This window comes from Synchiropus splendidus, chromosome 1 (genome assembly GCF_027744825.2).
Source record: "Synchiropus splendidus isolate RoL2022-P1 chromosome 1, RoL_Sspl_1.0, whole genome shotgun sequence".
Lineage (NCBI taxonomy): Eukaryota > Metazoa > Chordata > Actinopteri > Syngnathiformes > Callionymidae > Synchiropus > Synchiropus splendidus.
Window position 1 is genome coordinate 44115005 of NC_071334.1, and position 21167 is coordinate 44136171.

General features: G+C 41.9%; 2 protein-coding genes across 6 annotated transcripts in view; both read right to left on the bottom strand.

Annotated features, from left to right (window-relative positions):
* Positions 1-20030, bottom strand: part of bmpr1bb (bone morphogenetic protein receptor, type IBb) — a 39996-nt gene extending 19966 nt beyond the window's left edge. Inside the window, exons 1-2 of one of the 2 annotated variants that reach the window (XM_053853762.1) lie at positions 19842-20030; positions 11263-11395 (exon numbers count right to left, since the gene is read on the bottom strand). The gene's annotated coding sequence lies outside the window, so the exon portion shown is untranslated. The remainder of the gene's footprint in view (positions 1-11262; positions 11396-19841) is intronic. The other variant, XM_053853763.1, reaches the window with a different exon arrangement.
* Positions 20031-20428: 398 nt separating this feature from the next.
* pdlim5b (PDZ and LIM domain 5b) overlaps positions 20429-21167 on the bottom strand; it is a 43113-nt gene continuing 42374 nt past the window's right edge. For all 4 annotated transcript variants that reach the window (XM_053878145.1, XM_053878138.1, XM_053878137.1 and 1 more), the window contains one exon: positions 20429-21113. In XM_053878145.1, the coding sequence (XP_053734120.1) occupies positions 21024-21113 (90 nt within the window). In that variant the 3' untranslated portion in view covers positions 20429-21023. The remainder of the gene's footprint in view (positions 21114-21167) is intronic.

Genomic DNA, 21167 nt, shown 5'->3' on the forward strand with positions numbered 1-21167 from the left:
ATGGGAAACCCAGGAGCTTTGCCTCTTTGGCAGGAAAGCCACCTCTGGTTGGCTGGATGACCCAAAAGTCACTTGTCAATCTAGACATTTTCCCCCCATAACAGACGAAAAATCCAACAGCCCAGGTCCCAAACGGCCAGAGTGGGAATTTAAGGTGTGTCACGACTCTACATGTTTACCGTAATACTCTAAGCCTATTAGACCAGATTTATTGGGAAGTTATGTTTAATTGTGAGAACTCGGGAAAGGAAGTGGAAGTTCAGAAAGTTAAGACCAAATGATGTGAGAAAAAAAACACACAAACAAGAGGACTAGGCGACACAGTGACTCGAGATATAGAAAGATCAAAAGACTGAGACAAGATACCAGAAGTAGATATTGAAAGCAATTCACTTCTCAAGATAAAAACAGCTGTGAAGCCTGTTGGCTCATATAAGGTAATAAAACAAGAGTACTAGAAAAACCCTCAGACAAGACACAGCGCTGCCAAGAAGCTACTGTGGCATGACATACAAATCGATGAACTTCAGGGTTTTCGCACCTGAAATTCTGCTTCTACACATTTGTAGATGTGACAGTCTAAAGAGAGGGACACAATTCAAATACTAAATTATTTGACAGCCAGTTTCAAGAAGCAGCAACAAATAATGTGCTTGTTTAGTTTAGCGTCCATGGACATGTCTCTCTCTGTCTCTCTCTCTCTCCCTGGAGACGTGTACAGAAGATTTGTTATCGGCGACCGCTCTTGTTTGCTAATTTCTCAATGATAGTCCAATGAAAACACAGGAAGCAGCGCAGAGTGCAACTTGGCCGGGATCAATGCATCTGCTTCTGACCGTGTGGTGATGTTTTCACATCTGCCCTCCTCACTCCTCCCCCATCCATTTCGCAGACAGGCCGTCAAATTCCCCCTCTCCTGCTAATGTATCTAAAGCAGTGTCATAGCGAGGGCCGCCTCTGCAGCAGTCGATAAGTAATGGAAATGTTATCCATCTCTGAAACATCACTCCTTCACTTACTGTAAGTGCACATCATTGTGGGCAACATCACCACACTGCTGACTTGAAGGAAGACAACACCGACTGGCCACGACTCCGATAAAGCAGCATATCATGCAACCGCAGACACTGTTTTAACTCCTAAAGTTGCAAGGGTGAGTCCCTGTGTCAGAATTGAGTACAAAAAGTCCATGCTGACGGTAACAAACATCGCCTAGCCACAAGTATTCTCCAGTATTCCGGTAACCTTCCCCCGTGGCCCTGATGACTGAAAATGCATTCATGCATTTGTGAAGAAGCTCTTTGGTATTTTAATGAATATTAATTAGTTTGGTGCAGTAGTTGGCTTGGTTAGTCGGGTGTATAATACTAATATGTCGCACAGTTGTCCAAAAAAATCACTGACAAGGCAAGAAAAGATAGTGTAACCTAGTGCTCTATTAAATCTTTGAATGACCTCATGCAACCTTTAACTGCTTCATCTGTTGCCTGGCACCAAGACAAGCCCTGCAAAGAGTTCATACGGTATTTCACCATGCGCTGTACCGCGTATAACTGTATGTGTGACAAATAAACCTCTTGAATCTTGCTCATGCCCTGTGCGTAACAATCCCGTTGAGATTTCTACAGAGCATTAAGAACATTGGATCTATCAAAATAAATTAGGTACTTTACCTTCCCCATGACAACAGCATGTGTTCAGACAATTTCATGTCTGCAACTGAATAAACCACCAGAAACACAGTCATCACTTCACTTCTTTGGATTCACTGGCGATCTCCAACAACAATGGCAATGGTTGATCTTTCAGCTGGTTGACAAAGTCTTGCGCCACTCTTTCAGTATCATGACATTACTACCGTGGCGGCACACACCAATGTCTCTTCTTTATGTGTATGTGTCTTGCTATATTCCAGCTTCTAGCGCAACGCCAAATACAGGCCAGGCACAGTAATGGCCAAGTTGTTTCCAGTGGTTTGTGTGGACTCCCAAAGCAGCTCAAATCTTATGCCACAGCAGAAAAAAAATCGGAAGTAACAGATGCATTTACGTGTGGGCACAGTCTAGACTCACGCCTGTTTCTTCTCTCTCACCTCCTGGGACTTGCAGCGAGCCTTGAGTTCCCTTAAAGGAACCACTTGACTTTAGTGGCAAACTCTTATGGCTGTTTGACATTTCAATCGCTGTAAAAGAAGGGGGAAACACGGCACCACGTAATTACTTTAACATATAGTAGAGTTGTTTACATGCTATATACACGACTCATTGAATTGAAGTATTTACATTTATCTGGCCTGGGTAACATGATCTGTGTGCATTTTCCAATAATATATGGTGGGCTCTACAGTTAGTGCAATTAATGGCGCCACGGCTCCTGTGAGAGTGGCACCAGTTGCGTGCTCTGTCTTGTCACCAGCCCCGCTGCGCTTGACACCTTCGGCCACGTCCCTCTCTTCCCGTGCCAATAGTTGCGGTGGTGCACGGCTGGCTCTGAGGACTCTTTGTGCCCACCCTCAGAGAACAAGCACTATTAAGACACAACAACGTGCCCCTCTGCCCATCCCCAGAGTGCAGACCCTGCTAACGTCTGTAACTGGAGAGCACGGAGCAAAACAGCTGCTCCCTCTCTATCGTGCATCTGCCACAACTGTGATCTCATGGAACAAAGTGAGAATGCGGTTTCCAAAGTCAGACACCGGCCATTGTCTTTTCTCTCCCTGTATATTTTCTTCTGTTACACTGCTTCTCAAAATGGTGGCTACACTCTATTCCTCACATAGATTCCTTAACAAGTCTATTATTTGGCCCACACTCACCCAGGTAATTGTCCTGAAGGACACGGGCTTAGGTTCGTCCTTTGATTGATGGGAATTGTTGTGCTGCTGCTGTTTGGAAAACAGGTGGCTAGGATAAACAGGAGACAGCCTCCATTTAAACAACAACCCTCCATGTTATTTGTCAGGAGATGCACCTGTTCGGATTTAAAAAAGCATCAACCGTTGACTACGTAGCTGGTTTGATTATCAGTTTACATCAGCTATTGTGGTATTATAAACAGTATTAAAGGGGCAAACTGGCACATAGTGTGGTATCTACCAGCCACCGCCACAATATGCAAAGTTCACAGCTTTGAAAACTCAATAAACATGGAGTTGGGAAAAAACAAGAATTTGCGAAGAAAGCAGTGGAACAGTTTAATGTAATTCAAAGCTATAATGCTACTGGAAAAAATGTGTCAACAGTCGATGGGACTTCATTACTATTTAGCATATACCAATTAAAATGGCTGGAATAAGGAAGAAAGACTACATCTGATGACAGTTTCAATCTGGTAATTGAACTGAACTGGTTTTTGGTATCAGATGGGCTGGTCAGAGTTTCAAAAGCTGTTGATCAACTGGCTCTTCTGATGCAGAATGTAAATTGCAATATAAACTCAAGTAAATTCTTGGCCCACACACTACATATGTTTGGAGGCAACTAGTTAGAATACACACAGCACTTGTATAGTTCACTGCTGTAAAACAAAATCAAATGAGCAGGCCCTGAGCAGGATTCTGATCTTAACCACTGTCTGGTGAATAATACTGTAAGCTTTTGTTTTCTTGCGACTGTTGTCTTTCATTCAACATCGACACAAGTTCATGTGCGAAATTTTCCCATCACATCACTGGGCAGGTCCGAGACACATGGCCAACTACAGCTCTGCTTTTGGCAAGTGCCTCCACAGACCTTTATGTAACATGCAATATAATAAAATGAAGCTTGAACATTGACAAATCAAATAAATGTGGTGAAGTTTGTTTGGATGGGCGGCTCGGTGAAGCACATGAGCCGGATGAGCTGGACTCTTTTGTGAAAAGTCAGGAGCATAACGTCTGATCACTGACAAAGAAATCACTATCATTCTGATATCTTCTTCAAAAGTGCATATGAGAATATGTCTTTGGCTGTGTGGTACCATAAACACAAATGATCACAATGTCATTTTGTCCCTGCTAAGGTTGAATTTTACAGGTTTATCTCAGTGTTCATACATAAATTCACATTCATACATTCACCCCATGGACATTCTCGTTCATGAAAGACAGGCGGTGTATGTGTGTGATTTTTTTCTTTTAGACCTTTTGTGAATAACTGCTAACACCTTCAATTTCTACTGGCGGTTTAAATTAGAAACACTATGTTGGAGTGGCAGGAAGCCTTCGCCCCGCCATCGCCATTCCAAGCTATGGCGGAACACATAAAAAGTAGCAGACCAGGAGAAACGCAGTCAATGATGAAACACCACACCCCTTCATCTGGATTTGAGCTGGGCCACATCAAAATCACAGCATATTTAATTCACTTGTAAATAAATTATACTAATGGACTGCATTATTTATCTTGCTTTCTCTTCAGTCTTTCTGACCAACATTTTTGAAATAAATAAATTCATATGAAACAGTTATAAATCAGAGAGTCTGGCTCTCTAGCTATTAGTATAACAACATATAGTCCAACAACGTAACTTTCTCTGGGCGACCCGACAATGGGAGTGTCCTGAGAGTAACGCCACAGCCACCAGACTCATCTACAGCAGGTTAGCAAACTCAGCGGCGATCATTCAAGGGTCCAGGAAGAAGAAACAGGAACCCGACTGACCAAGAGACATAGGAATTACAATCACCCCCTGGCGGAAACTGAAGCCGACTGAAGACCTCAGATGCTAAAATGAAAGTGTTGGTACCAGACTTGTAAGTCATTCTTTGAGTTTATCATAGGTCTTTAGTGTGTTACCACATGTGGGGAACACGTTTTTGAGACGCTAACAAACGTGTCAGTCATTTTATAGCGTTAATTTAAGCAAAGCGTGGATATTGCCACCTAAACAGGTTAGCTACAACATCCCCCAGTGGATAACCTCTCATAGTATTTATCAGGCAGAAAAGAGAGTTTTTCCCGATTCAATGCCATTAGCAGTGTTCATGGAATATCTGGTTTGGACAAGTGTTACAAGTTCTATCGCAAGTGTGTCTCTGCAGCTGCCGCGGACTGCAGGACTGAACCAGGCTTCAGAGAGACGTTAACATTACAACATCCCTGGCAGTCGTTCAAGATCTTATTGAAGAAGACTAGCTTATTGTTCTGACGTCTGTCCCCACACTTAGGAATTCTGCCACCTTCATACAAACACGACGACTCCACTATGATGCAGTCTATCTGCCACAAACGGCTCTCAGCTTTGGTTTGCTGCTATAGTTAGCTGTGGTGAGGGGCCAGTGAAGCAGTAGGCCTATAGGTATGGCAGAGCGTCAGTCCTCCAGACAGTCTGGCTGGCAAGGATCAATACTGGATTATGGGCAAATCCTTCCCCTCAGACCTTGTTTTTTAAGTGTGCATATGATCCTTGGACTGTTTTTCTCTGGAAACAGTGATTTTAGAACGTTTCTAAACTGCTTCATACCAGAAGTCGGACCAGTTTGACAGTGTGAAGTCCTGTATTTTAACAGTGGCCAAACACAAAGTGAAGCGGAGTACACTTGCACCAGATGGAAATATAAATAATTGTACTATTTTTCTTGAGTGGTGTGTAGTTTACCTTTCCAAGTTAGGCATCAAATGTCTCCTTATCTATCGATCAGTTGTTTCTGTCTTGGTTCGGCTGTTTGCATACCTAACACTTTACTGTATTGATCGTTGCGCTCCTGTCTGTCTAAGTTTGGTCGTGGTCTGCCTCTCTGACTTTGAAATACTGGTGTCGATCAATTCATTTCAAAAGTGACATCTATTGCACTGAAATGTGAGGTGTCACCGTCAAGAAAGTTTAATATCCCTAGCTAGGTGACGATATTGGGCCCCAACTGAGTCACGCAGTAAAAGGCATTGACAATCTAGCCTTGACTTGTGTGGAACAAATAATCATCTTTCTTTGGCTCATTCAGAGGATGTAAAAACATCTCGCGGAGGCAAACGCACATCTGCCTCATCTGTCAGCACTTTACAAACTGAGACAATAACCAAGTGTGGAGTGAGAGGTCACATAGGTCAGCTGGCAGAGAGATGGTAGGGGGGTATGCGCAGGGAAGAGAATCAGTGTCTATTCAAAACACGCCAGAGCTGTTCAGGTCCGACAGTTCCTCCTGGGATCTGAGACCACAGCGGGCAACCTGAAACCGATGATGTCATCTTCAGAGTGGCTACTGGCAGTGAGTGAAAAAGTCCACAAGCTCCAAAGTCAACTTCGGACAATTGCTGAGGTTAATTGTATTTGCTGTTTGAGCAGCTGCGCTGGATTAAGGGGCTCAAGAACAAAAGTACAGTACATGGTGAGAGAATCACCTTCCATTAAACATTTTTACAGACTTTCTTCTAAGAATACAGCACACCTAATACTGTTGTAAGAGAATTGAGCAAAGATAGTCATGGGGAAATGAGAAAATTAGAGGTAACAACAACTCAGGACAGGTGCTTGATGTGCGATGAAAATATTTGAAAATGAGAAAAACGTGAGAAAAAATGGACAAATAATGAATTTATCACTGAGACAAAAGTTATTTACTAATACATTGAATCTCCTTTTCACATAAAACATGCTGAAAAATGCATAAACTGACGCAAATTAAGTGCCTTTACTTTTCCTAGCGCCCATCCGTGATCAGGTCACAGGGGCAGCAGTGTGAGCAAAGAAGAGCAGGCTTCCCTCTCCCTAGTAAACTCCCTCAGCCAAGCGAGATTAAATGTCTCTCCACTGTGTCCTGGAATTACACGGGGACCTCCTCGGACTTGAACATGGCCAGAACAGCTCGCCAAGACAGCATTCTAAAAAGATACCCAAGCAACATTAACTGCCTCCTCTCAAGTAGCGAGTCTACTGAGAGTCTCTCCAAAATGACTGATCTCCTCACCACATCTCAAAGGAAGAGTTTTCATCTTTTGGTCACTACCCAAAAACCTACGGCCACAGATGAGAAAAGGAACACAGATAGAGCGGTACATTGAGAGCTTTTTATTTCAGCTCATGTCTACGTGTCACTTTCATTTGATTGGAGAAATATTATATATGATAACTGTCTAAAATTGTACATGACTACTGTTAGAATGTAGATTATAGGGACTATTTTAAAACTGAACTATACTTTTATATGACTGCCAATTGTTTAGCCATTTTTATAAATAATATACATGGCATTACGATTTTTGAGTTGGCCTGGATACATTTCATTTCCCCCCAGAGGTTAAATGGCAGACTAAATATGTCACCATGTTTATTTGACACGATGATGCATTAGCAAAGAGCTTCCACAGTCCTTCTTGCATTACACGGCACAGTCAAATCCATCTAACCTGTCTAGTGGTCGATCGATCACGCTATCAAATTGCGCTTAAAATATTTTAATGCGAAAGATCCTAAAAAGCAGGAATTCAACGGAGAGAAAGGGAAGCAGCGAAATATCACACAGAGTTGTATCACATTGTAAAGGATATTTGGTTTTGGTTCGGACACTTCTCAGCATCCACTCAGGATTCAATGAAAAATATTTGCCTGACCAGATTCTTATTCAGAGTGCTAATCCTCCTCTGCATTGACCCACCACTGGCAGGTCGGTCCAGGCAAAATGAAAGAAGAGGCCTCGGGCAGACCCAGGACAACTACATCAGCAACTCTGCTTTCTCATCTTACATCGAAGTGAAAGGCAAATATTATGATAAATGGTTGGCACATTAAAAGACTTCCTAGCTGTTCATTATTATCTAGTTCTATCCATGACTCGATCCCAGTTTTATTTAACAAATTATCCATGCAGCTAACATACCCCGTCTCTTCTTCCATATGCTCTGTTAGACTTGCAGTCAAATAAGCTGACAATGCAGAAATGAGTCTGACTTCTCAAATAGCTGAAAATCCTTGACTGCTAGTGTCAGAGAAATGTCAGGATGATCTCCTGCAGTGTGTTTATCATCACTTTGTGGATGCTAATCAGCAGTTTAGACTTTCTGGTGAAGCATGCAACAGGAGTCTGAAGGCTCCATGTAAAAGAATGTAAACTGTAGCTGATGATCTCATTCTGGTTCCCGTTTATTCAACACTAACAGTTGGGGTTCCTGGCATGAGAGATACTGTTAGCTTACGGACATTTTAGGTCTGAAGACCACAGCACCTGCATTTGTCAGCAGCTGTTCAACTACGCCCAAGTAGGAGTTCACAGTTAGACTCAAGTGCAGCATTATTCTCCCAAACATGGACTTGCAAGGTGCAGCAAGAATTGTTGGTATTTGCGATTGTTGTCTAGCATTATTAAGATAATAATAATAATAATAATAATAATAATAATAATAATAATAATAATAAGAAGAAGAAGAAGAAGAAGAAGAAGAAGAAGAAGAAGAAGAAGAAAAAGAAGCTTTTTTTGGCTTCAAGCAAGATCGTGAATTTTACTAGAACTTAAAATATTTTTGCACATAAGATGGTAACTTACTATATATATATATATATATATATATATATATATATATATATATATATGTTGTTGTTTTTTTATAACGTGGGCCTGGTCTGTGTGTGTGAGCCGCAGACTAGAGCGTCTTATGTCGACTCCTCCCTCCACTGAGGTCAACGAACTTCACAGCGAACAAGGATGAGTAATACACAAAACACATGCCAAATGTTTAGTTTAGGTCATGACAAAGTGAAATGTGGAACTGCCACTTCCTAACAAGCAACTACAACCCTGGCTTACACCATCGTGAGTGCATACATTATTTTGTTTCCACATGTAATATGTTAATAATGAGAGGCATTTATTGAAGTTGAACTGAGATGGGCATCACCAAAGGCCCATTGGTTGTTTTCATCTATACCACAGTTTGAATAATAACGTTGCTTGTAGAGGCAGAGGGGCTCACACTTTCCATGGTAATTGACCGACACACTGCTATTCTGCTGCAGTGGACAACAGTGTCATGCTTTGCACCTCACAAAGAACATTAACTCTGCACACAGGGGCCAAACGGTGATCAAAGCCTGACAAAATCCCCAGCAATGACTACCCCTTTTAGGTCAGATGTCAAGATCAGAGGCAAGAGCAGGGCAACAAACAAGCCACGTAACATTCATTTGCCATGCTGGATCCATGCAAAGACATGCATGAATCTTCATCCAGGCTCACAGTGACCGCTGAAGCCATGAAGACAGCTGTCCTGTCAGTCCAAGTCTTACTCCAAGGACAATGGGGCAGAGAAACGATGAGATCCACATCCAGCCAAGTTCTCAAGCAACGGGTCAAAGATATACTTTATCAACTCACACTCACAAAGTTGCTAGCAGCCACTCAGATATTAGCAAGTCCATGATCTATGACTGACGCCTAATACACTTATTCTGAGTCTGTTGGAAGTCAGAATGTAGACTAAAAGTTGACTCCAGAGTCTGGGCCCCACATGCGATACACGCGAGACACGCAAAACAGATTTCAGTGATGAGGAATACATAAACCCTGCTCCATCCTCGTTCACTATCTAGTGATCCTGTAATGCTGAGGTTACGTGTCATCTCCTTTCTAATGTCTGCGCTCAACAGGTGCTGCCATTGTCTCAGCCTAGGGATGAGACAAATACTTCCCTCTTCACTGTGATTAAAGTGAAAGAGACACTGATGCAGAAGGTGAAGCTCACAGTTTGTAATGCACACAGTCGACATTCTAAAGAACCGTCACACACATGAACACAGTTCTGACTCGCGCACCCTTCTTTGTCCCTGCAAAAACAGTCGCCAACCTCAGTTGACTCGCCCAACATGATGAGTTTAGTAGCTACACACTGGGGAATTCAACATGAATATGAGAATAATGATAGAGTCCTATAGGTACAACTCAGACCATTTAGTTTTGGACCATTGAGAATGTGTCTCCATCCATGGTGTCAGCTGCTTATTTTACTTTATTATCGCACTACATTGCTGCTGATTCGCAAATTTCTACATCTGGAGTCAAACTGACTGGAGTTTGAGTGAGCGATGGACATCAATACTGTCGTGAGTTAGTGAATCACCAATCACCAAAGCCGGGTCAGAAACCATCATGGAGTCTGAGCAAAACACGCAGGAGGGTCAGCAATCAATTTGATGATTTAAAACGTCGGCGAGAGGAGACAGAGCGATTGATGTTTCTACTGTACCCCTGAAAGATAAACAGCAATCAAGAACCTCCAGAGTTGAACTGCTACTTCCACATGTTCTCTGGAGGCTCACACTAGTTTGCTTCACATGTGGTGAGCACACACACACACACACACATACACACAGAGTGTGTCATTCCAGACGTGTTTACACAGAGGAAGTCGGATCTCATAGTAGAAACCCTTGGGGCTTTGTCTTTACCAGAGGAGCCGAAGCCCCTCCTTCTATCCCTCTATCCCCTCTTGTCCTCCTCAACCCTGATGAAGGTTCAGTTTTAGGGACTGAACCTCAGTGTGGCCCCTCAGGTCTGTCTGTCTCGGTTGACTTTTATTTTTCTTGGTTTAAAGCAATTTACTGGCAATAGTTATAAAGTTACCACGAAGGTTCCCACCACACACTCACGCAGGGGCACTTCAGGGGGCACAGATTACCTGCAAATCAAGACACAATATATTTGTAAGCCTCCGAGAGGTGAGGGAAGACTGGAAGCTTTGTTGGCTTACTGCAGTTAGTTATGAGACGCCTCATCATCAGTCACACCAAAAACACTTCTGTCTGTCCGCCCTCCGTTTTTGAGTGATGACCCAGCCCGACCTGCTGGCTGGACGTCCCCAATATTTGTATATTTTATTGTTTTTCTTGGTAAACCACCTCTACAGTTGCAGCACATGTGTCTGGGTGCATATGGACACTTTTTAAGGAGTGGCGTTTCCATGCCCTCAGACACTCAGGTATGTGTAATGAAATCTGGAGTTGTGTTTTGAAAACCCTGGGAGTTCCACTCATTTTCACATTGAGGCCTTTTTTCTTCTGCATCCAAGGAACAGTCCACCAAGGTCACTTACAGCGCAATATGCTGCACTTTCAAAAAGTAAAATAAACACCGCTGCTGTGTGGGAACACCCACCTTCCTGACTTTCTGACTGTACCCAAGATGAAAATTAAGATGATAATGTTAAATCCCATCATCTCCAGTGGTCGATCCATGCAGGGGAATCGCTTCATGGGTAACATGTACTTAACTGGAATATATTATGGAACACTTAAACTAAAAGAGAATTATTTTTCCTAGAGAAAAACATGGAAACCACTTTTGTGGTGACTTACCTACAAGGACGTCATCGCGTCAAGCGACCTCTTCATCGCAACATCTTCATTGTTAGCATATTTTACTTTGATGTCTGGGTTTGAACTCAGCACCTCCCTTGCAGGTACGGCTCTACAAGCCCTCTGGCGTCTCCTGAATAAATGCATGGAACAAAAAAGCACATATGAAACCCATTTAAGAATCTGTCATCAGTAACACCAAACCGAGCGAAAACGCAACAGCAACAAGGCAGAAATTGGTTTCATCTGTTTCATCATCTTCTTTCACAGCCTGAGTGGCACTTGCTGTTTTGCAGACAAGCTCACGGTTCTATTGCTGATTCAGATACAAGGATAGACATCGGTTTGCAGTAGAGCCAGACACTCAGTAAACTTTAGCATGTGGTGAAGTATAGAATCACTGATCGAAAGATTTGTGGAACTTTGAGGTCACAGGGCAGAAAAATACTTGGATCAACAATACACAAGTGTATTACACATTATAAAATAGAGCAAAGAGAGAGCAAATATCAGCAGTGTCTGAACAAGTTAAAAAGTGTGAGACACATCATTTGTATCTCAGGGTTTTTAAAAGCAATATTCTCAGACTGTGGTCATAATGTTATGGCCTGTTTTTCATATAAATATTTGTCATGCATTTAAGTCAAACAAATCAGCTTCGATTGTTTAAGCAAAAAGAATGATTCATAGCAACATGACCCAAAAGGTCAAAGTGAGTTGTAACTGCCAAAAAGATAAGAAAGTCTTCTGGTCTCGACATTGGCGCGGCTTTTCTCAGTAGATTATACTTTGTTTTGTGAATTTGGGAGGTATCCTCTTTGAGCTGCTCATCATAAGACAACAAGAGACAGTGTGGCTGCCAGAATGTCAAAACACTGACAGAACTTCAGCAGGAAGAGTCTCACAGAGTGATAATATTTGCATCAGCACACAGAGAATCTTTTATTTTCTAGCCACAGACGGTGATACAGTGTGAACTTTAACATGCAGATTCTTGACATTCCAAATCGGTGTGAGTTACTTCAAGACTCAAAACGGCGCTTGGTTTGGCTTCAACTTTCCCCCGAAACTTTCAGCAGGTCACTGTCACAGAGTGAACCTCTCCCACATATACAGGCAGCTATTGTCCACTCTGGTTACAGTAGCTCTATGTTTTGGCCGCCCTGCATGGCCTCAGCTCAAACACCAATGCTCTCAGCTTGAGCTGTGTCAGCATATTTCAATATTTATGACGGGCCGTGTCGTGGCAGGTCAATTGCTTAATGTAGAAGGAACGCTAATTAAAGCACTCAGCGTGGCAGGTCGCACCTGAAATCAACACGGAATAATAAACAACGCCACCTGGCCTCTGACGGACAAGTCAAGTCAAAACAAATGTGCTTTTATTTGAGAAAAAATGATTTGACAGAACGCTCTGAAAGTAAATGAAATACTGTGCGCACAGGTCACAAGGAGGTTGGTCACAATTGCATCAGTTTTCAAGCTCCAAACATGAGGTCGACATTGGTGAATTTATGGAATAACGGATGATAAAATGGGCTTTGACATCACTCTGGTTTCTAAAATTGGATAGGATTTGCTCTGCACGTTACAGGTAAAATGTGAAAATGCAGTCAAATTCCCGACAGTTAGTAGTTACCACTGTCTTCTTTTCCTTCCGGCTTCTCCCTTCAGGGGTGGTCACAGCAGATCATCTTCCTCCATCTCACTCTGTCCTCTGCTTCCTCTTCTCTCAAACCTACAAACCTCATGTCCTCCTTCACCACCTCCATCAATCTCCTCTTTGGCCTTCCTCTCCACCTTCTGCCTGGCAGTTCCAACCTCAACATCTTCCTACCAATGTAGTGTCTCTCTCTCCTCTGTACATGTCCAAACCATCTCCATCTAGCCTCTCTGACTTTGTCTCCTAAACACCTGACCACATGTGCTGTCCCTCTGATCTACTGCTTCCTGATCCTATCCATCCTGCTCACTCCCAGAGAGAAGCTCAGCATCTTCATCTCTGCTGCCTCCAGCTCTGCCTCCTGTCTTTTCCTCAGTGCCACTGTTTCTAAACCATACAACATTGCTGGCCTCACCACCCTTTTGGACACTTTCCCTTTCATCCTTGCCGAGTTGGTTAGATCAGTGATTCTTCACCATAGGGCCGGGGCCCATGGTTGGTCCTTGACTAAAAGTCTTTTTGTTTTACACCTTTTGTTTGACAGATGGTGTTATAATACATGAGCCATGTATGGTGGCAGTAGAGTGTCAAGTTCTTGTAAAGAAAAAAATACTAAGACGTACTAATACTAAATAATAAGACGTGTGATGCCGCTCCCATAAAAGCACCTGTGGAAGCAGTTTTGAAAATTGATTAGAACATTTTATCACAATACATTCATTTGATACTTTCACTTTACTTGTATCTTCTTTGAAGTTTAAAGAATATATATATATTTTATGATATTTATTTTATTCAGAATTTTATTTTTATTTTTTTTTAGTTTTCCAATTCCCTCTTCATTTTGCATCAAGTATATATTTTTTTCTTTTTTTTTCTTTATTAAATGAGATCACAAGGTTTTTGTTTGTTTACATGTAAGTAGATATAAATATTGTTCTGGGAAAAGTGGGCCCCGAGATCAAAAAGGTTAAGAACCAGTGGGTTAGACCACCTCCAGCCCACATTGGCCCCAAGTGTGTGTGTCTGTGTGTGTGCGTGCATCTTTTGCCAGTCGCCACAAGTTTAAGCCTCAGTAAAAGCCTCAATAAAAGCAGTTTATTATAATAGTTGACCAAAGCTGACCATGCCCAAAGAGACTTTAGACTTTAGACTCCTTAAAGCTAAAAAAGCTTTAAGGAGTTTCCATTATTCTGTCCAACCCCTGTAGATGCAGAACACCCTCTTGGTTGGTCAACCAGCAACTGCATCTGACTAATTCCTGGAAATTGCACAATTCACCACTCCCTTACTTCGCAAAACACCCAGATGGACATACAGAACTTGGCAGCAATGAAAAAAAAAACTTCAGTTAGACGGAGCTCATGTGTCTTCCATCTCCAACTAAAAGGATTGAGTCTAAATTTCAAGCTCAGCTCATTTCCCCACTTTCAACCAATCATGTAAAGTATCCCTTTCCCCCGTCTGTTCTTCGATCTTCAATCATCCCCCACTCATCCCGTACTTCTTTTCCCCCCTCTTTCTTTCTCTAATAACAGGATGTCGGCTTTCTCTCGCATGGTTGCTGACCTTCCAGGCAAAGAGCAGAGCAGCTTGCAGCTTTAAGTAATTCCCGATGCCAGCACTTGTCCCTCATCCGCCTCAGCAGATCAGACTGTGAACTGTGCATGTGCACTTTGCTCTGGAAGTGAAAAATGCATTGTTGTATTTATCAGAGGAGTTGAACCCTTCTGGTAAAATGAAGATTACTCCTAACTGGAACAAGATCGGCGACGCTATGCTTTCTTTAGATGTAACAGAGAACAGAGAAGTAATCCATTACAACATCAACACGATGAACCACAGTTACAGAGGTTTCAGCATCTGTAAGTTGGCTGTGGAACAGTGAGCAGTTCCTTCCCCACAACAGATATTATGCTTTGAAACAACCAAGCGTGTAACCTTGCAGCAATACTATGTTATTGGTTGGTTATTCTAAAAGAGGACCCATGCTGGTCCAGGTGTCTCATAAAAATTATATAGGACAATTATGGAATGTAAGGAGTATGTTTCTAGTCGCAGTAAACACTTAATTTTTTAATATGTACTTCATAAGAGCCCTGCCTATTGGAAAAGTGCCAGCTGATAACATGTTCTCCCCAGACACACCTACTACACTGAAGTGAGTCAAGCACAATGTCACGTCACAACTTGTCGTTCACTAGATTTCAGGTGGCGGAGAACTTAAAAAGCAGCAACTTCCAAGTGGAGCATCATCATCAAAAAAGCTCTATTGTCTTCAAGTGCACTTTAAAATGGAGGTCAAAGTAGTTGCCCATTTGTGATTAGAGCACACTTTTATTGTACAACCTCTCCGTCTCTTGAGTGGCGCAGTTCAAATAAATAAACCTTCTGACACCTTCTGGCTGGAGAAACGCAGGTTGTGTCAGCACTGAATTTGACCCGCAAAAGATCATGGATCCAGAGCAGGTCAGGAGTGGTTATTTCAGGTTATATTTCAGTATAGCGGGCTAAACCGTTTTCTCTTTCAGTTCTTCTTGTTATGTCTTTATTTCAGTTCCAGACAGAGCACCAGCACTGGTAATGAGCGAACACACATTATTGGTTTGAAGGGTTGAGTCCAAAACAAGATAATAAAAACCGATGGTTTATCTAAAGTGGTTTGCACTCTGCAGAAAGTCATTACCGATCATCATGAATAATTTAATGAAAAATATAGCAATAATATGGAGGGATATACAGCAACACGTTGGTGTAGTGAGGAGAGGCTGAGGTCATTCCTATGAGTGTGCAACTAGGATCGAAAGAAAGATTTAGAAGAGCAAATACTGGCTGCAACCACAAAGCAAACGACAGCTGGGAAAGCCATATCCGTGCTAAGCCACGGTATGAGATGCACCTCTTTGTACATTCAGGAAAAGGGAATCTTGAGAAAATATGATGCCTTCGCCAGATCTGACACCTGGCAAACATGTTAACACAAAAATCTGTCTGGGACAGAATCTCCCGTCTCTGAACTGCAGTCCCAGCCACTGCTCAATCGGACTAGCTCACATTACCGGGCGACTTCATACGGCAAATGTGCGAAGTGATAAACTCGGATCTGAAGCTGCAGAGTTCTTCACTTCCTCACTTATTTCCTTTCTTTAAACTGTGAACATCAGTGTCCATTGCTCATGCAGACACCCAAATACTTGTGCTGTTATGCTCCTTAATATCCTCTAAGCATCTGCGCATCTGATTGGCTGGAGCGTCTTCCTGTCATTGAACTGGGTGAGGGGTCGCAGCTTGCTTAGATTAGTTGTGCAGATGAACCGATGATTGTGGTCAACACAACTTAGGTGGAGTCCTTGTTCCACAATGTACAAAAGAGCAAGTTAAGGTGGCTGAAGAATCTCATGAAGATGGAGCCTGGTCATTTTCCATGGCACATGCTTGAAATTGACTTTGCTTAGCACAACTCAAAAGAGGATTGTAGGATGCAGAAGACAACCAAACATGCGTTATTAATTGAGATATATGCTGAGATGAATCAATTATGTTTATTAGTGGGTCTCACTCAAATATATTTAGCTCACCTCAGGTTTAGATTTGAGTTTAAGGCATCATAAATTATGGTGTGAGACTGATTATTCATTCATTATTTGTATTCAGAAGGAGCAAATTCAATTTGGCAAGAGACTTCTGGCATAACCTTTTATAAACATGCACTAGAGTAATGAAAAAAAAAGTCCCTGTCTTCCCTTTGACCAACAATAAGCAAGATTATACTGAAGCATGTTCCAATAAACTGACCGGTCACCACTGATTTTATGCAGAACAGCGGTGAGAGCTCAGCAACTGCACATTTCACACACACTGGTTTTAACACATTTAAACACTTAAAGCATGTGTGTGGTTAGACCACAGAGCTCTGCCCTCCATAGCTCCAGCTCTTGAAACGCATCTGCTGCCATGTGACTATAGTTCGGTGTCTTTCAAGGGGCCAAATCAGTGGCTGGGGGGAAATAGTCTTTAATACGCATCACACAAATCTCTCTCAGGGAGTTTTTGTTCTTCTCAGACAGTGATATGGCAGACCCTGCTCCTTGTTCACTTGACCAAGTCGACTGCCATGAAGACATATTATGTGTCAGATATTTACTGTTCAGGGTTACTGGTTTGACTGAGCAGGAGTGGGAATCTACTGTACAATGATACTTGCTCACGTCAGAAGCAGCCAACTCAAATCCAAATCGCTGTACTGCAAGTCATTCCAATTTCTCAGAGACTCTTCTATCATACCTTCAAACACTCAGATCTTCACCGGTCTAAATGGTGACACTGTTATAAGGGATTCAATTCCTCACCTGTGTCCAAACACTAATAACAATAATTTTGGTAACAAAAAAGAAAATCCCCTTGTGAGAGTCTGCTTGGTTGCAGTTTGCTAACATGATGAAATAAACATATGAATGTGTCGCTTACATTCCTCCAGGTAAGAACTTTTTCACCCCTGTTCTGGTAGAAGGAACCTTTGACACAAGGGTCAGGAACCTATGGCTCACAAGCCACATGTGGCTCTTTTGACAAGGAGTCTAGTTCTTCATATGTAAAGCAGCATGTGAGGCACCATCACCCTCAAGAGCCAGCTCAGTAACAGTGACTTCCCATGATGCTCTGCAGCCCAGTCAACCAATCACAGTCAATGATCTCTAAATTATGGACTCTTGCTTCATCCTGCCAAGATTGCAAAGACGAACTTACAGGAGTTTTACTGACATTAAAGTTTTCATCCATATGGTTTCCTACTTCTTCTTCGTCCTACTTCTCTTCTGCTTTTGCAGCACTGAGAGGAGCAGAGGAGCCATGTTGCAGCCATCAACCACTGTGATTGGTTGAACGGACAACTAAGCATCACGGGAACTGTTCAGGTCGGAGTTTTTTTTTTTTTATTGAGATTGTCACTGCCCTATTTGCTTCTTCATCCCGTTTTGCTTCCAGGGCTCAGGCTTATGACGCCATTTCGCATGTCCGCATGCGCACATTGGTATTTCAAGACGTAATTTCCTGTCCACATGCGCACATGGGTGTAGCTGCTTGACACATAAATTAGAATGAAATTAGCAACGTCATTACGCCACGCCTCACTACACACTCGTATTTCATCAAGAGAAGCAGAATTTGAATTACTAAAGTACTACGCCGACGTATTAACTGTATTTTAACCTTATTTTATATATATAGCACTACATACATACTTGTATTCAACAATTCGGATATTTTAACAAGATTTCAGATAAAATAATTGGATCTTTCTGTGCAATTTGCATGCAGTTTTCTATCTTGCCGACGAGGTCTCAGTTAATATGAGTATATACTCCGTAAATTATGTCTTGAAATACCAATGTGCGCATGCGGACAGGAAATGACGTCATAAGCCTGAGCCCTGGAAGCAAAACGGGATGAAGAAGCAAATAGGGCAGTGACAGAGATTGATTGGACCAATGCTGCTCCGCTCTGACTCACATTGATGACACTAGTATTATTGGATGGATGTTTTACAGAACCATTCAGTGTCGCTAGATACCAATAGACACCAGCTGGTGCAGTCGACCTGGCACACGGAGAATGACTGTAAAAAATCAACTCGCTCAAAATTTGATGGTCTGCCTTTTCCATTTGCATATATATATATATATATATATATATATATATATATATATATATATATATATATATATATATATATATGCAATTACACTTTAAAATATGTGGGTTTTCGGGATCATTGAGTCAAAAATGTTCCCATCCCCTGCTTTCACCCCAGCTTTTTCTAGCGACATGCTAGAAAGACATAAAAGGTGCGAAACTTGTCGAAAAGACGTCATGACTCCAGTCAGACCCACGGTTTGTCACCTGGAATTGCACCTCCACATTGACTTGTACCTGTACATCACTCACTCAAAGTGTCTTCACATTATTTTATTTGAACAGGAAATTAGAGTCAAAACAGAAAGAGAGATTTATATCTAGTTACTGGAAGCTAACTTTAGCATTAGCATCCTTTGGTTCTCCATAAGACATTGTATTTTCTCATTGAGGCGCACACATAACATCACAACATAGTCCCTTCAATCTGCTTCAATGTTTTGGTGTTTGTAAGTTGCAATACCCTTTCTTTATAAGTTAATTGGTGTCTGCTGAGCAATGAATCTTAGACCTGATATTCTTGTGTGAAGTGAAGTGAATTTTGAGTTGACTCTCTGTATTTAAAGCCACATGAAACAAATGAACCATATTTGGGGTTTGACACAACTGACTTCGGTTAGATTATATTAGATTAGATGACCTAGTTATTATCATATTTTTCATGCAGCCTAGTATTAAAAGCTGGAAGCTTGTGGCGTGACCTGGCTCTCAGCAAGTTTGATATGTAGTTGACCTATGAAGCAGCTAGATCCTCAGGTGACCTACCAAACTTCCATTAAAAAAACACCTTTCTGTATTTATCTCCATATATTACCATTATCTGTCATGTCCCATCACTGTGTCATGTTTCATCTCACCCCGTTTCACTCTGTTGTTTTCCAGTTTGACGCACCTTATACACATGTTTTCGTCTCAACTTGAATATGAAACACTCAAAATACGGTTAGTCGGTTATGCAGAGCCCCAAATCGTTCCGATACACAGCTACTTGTTTACTTTGCGCATCTGAACATCGGGACTTCCGCGGATGCTTCATCGTCGTCATCATTGTCATCATCATCAAACGTGAGAAACTCCCGTCAGACACCGTTTATAGCAGCGACAACAGTAGCACAACTGTATTTCCACCGCAGGAAATACACTTCTCGAACCTCCATAAGTCCAAAAGTGAAGCCTTTTAACCACATCGACACAGTTCAGCTTCTTCAGTGCGGAGTTCACTTACCGTCTGTGCCGCTCCAAAACCAGCCAGAAAGGATCCTCACTCGGTCCAGTCGGAACTCCTCAGCCGTCGTCTGGACCCTGTGCTTTAAAACGAGCTTTCATGAAAACCCGGGTTCGACCGGTCCAGTGTGGGGTTCTGCGTACAGCACCCCCGTCCGGCAGCCAGAGGAAGTTCACTACATTCGTCAACCTGAGAACTCACCAGATGATAAACCCAACCGTGTCTTACTGGTCACGTTCCTCGCCATCGCACAAACACACAACACTTGCCGTGGTCAAAACCATATTTTTTTAATATCTGCGATGTTCCTGTTAACATTCAGTCACTCAATGCTATGTTCAACTTGAAAATGTCTTTACATTTAGCTTCCTTTTTTCTTCAAGCTGTATAACCTTCAGACATAAATGAGGATTTTGTTTGGACACGTTATAGTTTTACCACAGTTTAACCAGAATGACATTTTCATAAAAATATTTAATCAACCCTAGTTTTGGCACGGTGAAAGCAGATTCGAACGTAGAATTGAAAAAGGCAAGAATTCAATTTCTGGGAATAAAAATCCACAAAAGAACAGACAGAAAACATCACAAATTCAACCTTTTACTGTTGACACAGATATAGGTGGAACAAACTAGTACAACCTCGGTTCATCTGGTTAAAAAGTTAGCAAAGGCAAAAGAAGAAAAATACAACAGCAAAACAGCAAAAACCATTAGTTGCATTTAATAGCAGGATAGCTTTGAATGAAGCAGTGACTTTTTGAGTCTAGACCCTGGTTACAAAGGGATAAATACTAGAAAAATATATTATAATCAGATGCTCTTGACCACAGACCGAGCACTCGGTAAATAACATATCAAGGAGAAAACTGCATGTTCTTTTTTTCAAACTTAAAATCTGTACTTGATGCCAAAAGTTTCATTCTATCTGTTGTCAAATAAATAACCATGCTCTTTCAGATAAATAAACATTGTATCTAAACTGTTTGCTCTTGAAAGACACAACTGCTTTCTCGGCAGGTTGTGATCAAAAACACATCGCAAAGGAAGTTAAAATCACCTGCTCAAAGCTGAAGGTACGAAATGCGCTGTGAAGGAATCAACAGACGAGGACAGTAAACAAAGACAGCATGATGAATCTTTGATCCAGCTGAGGGTATTTGGCACCGGGCTCACGATGGTATCAGATGTTGACTGTGTGTGCGTGTTTCTTGCACAGGGGTTTGTCTTTCTTGGAGAAGAAAGCTTGACCTTCCAGGCTGGTGTTGCACACCTGCAAGGCAAAACATTTGGATTTGATTTGTGATCGCGGCGGCACGTGCTGCCA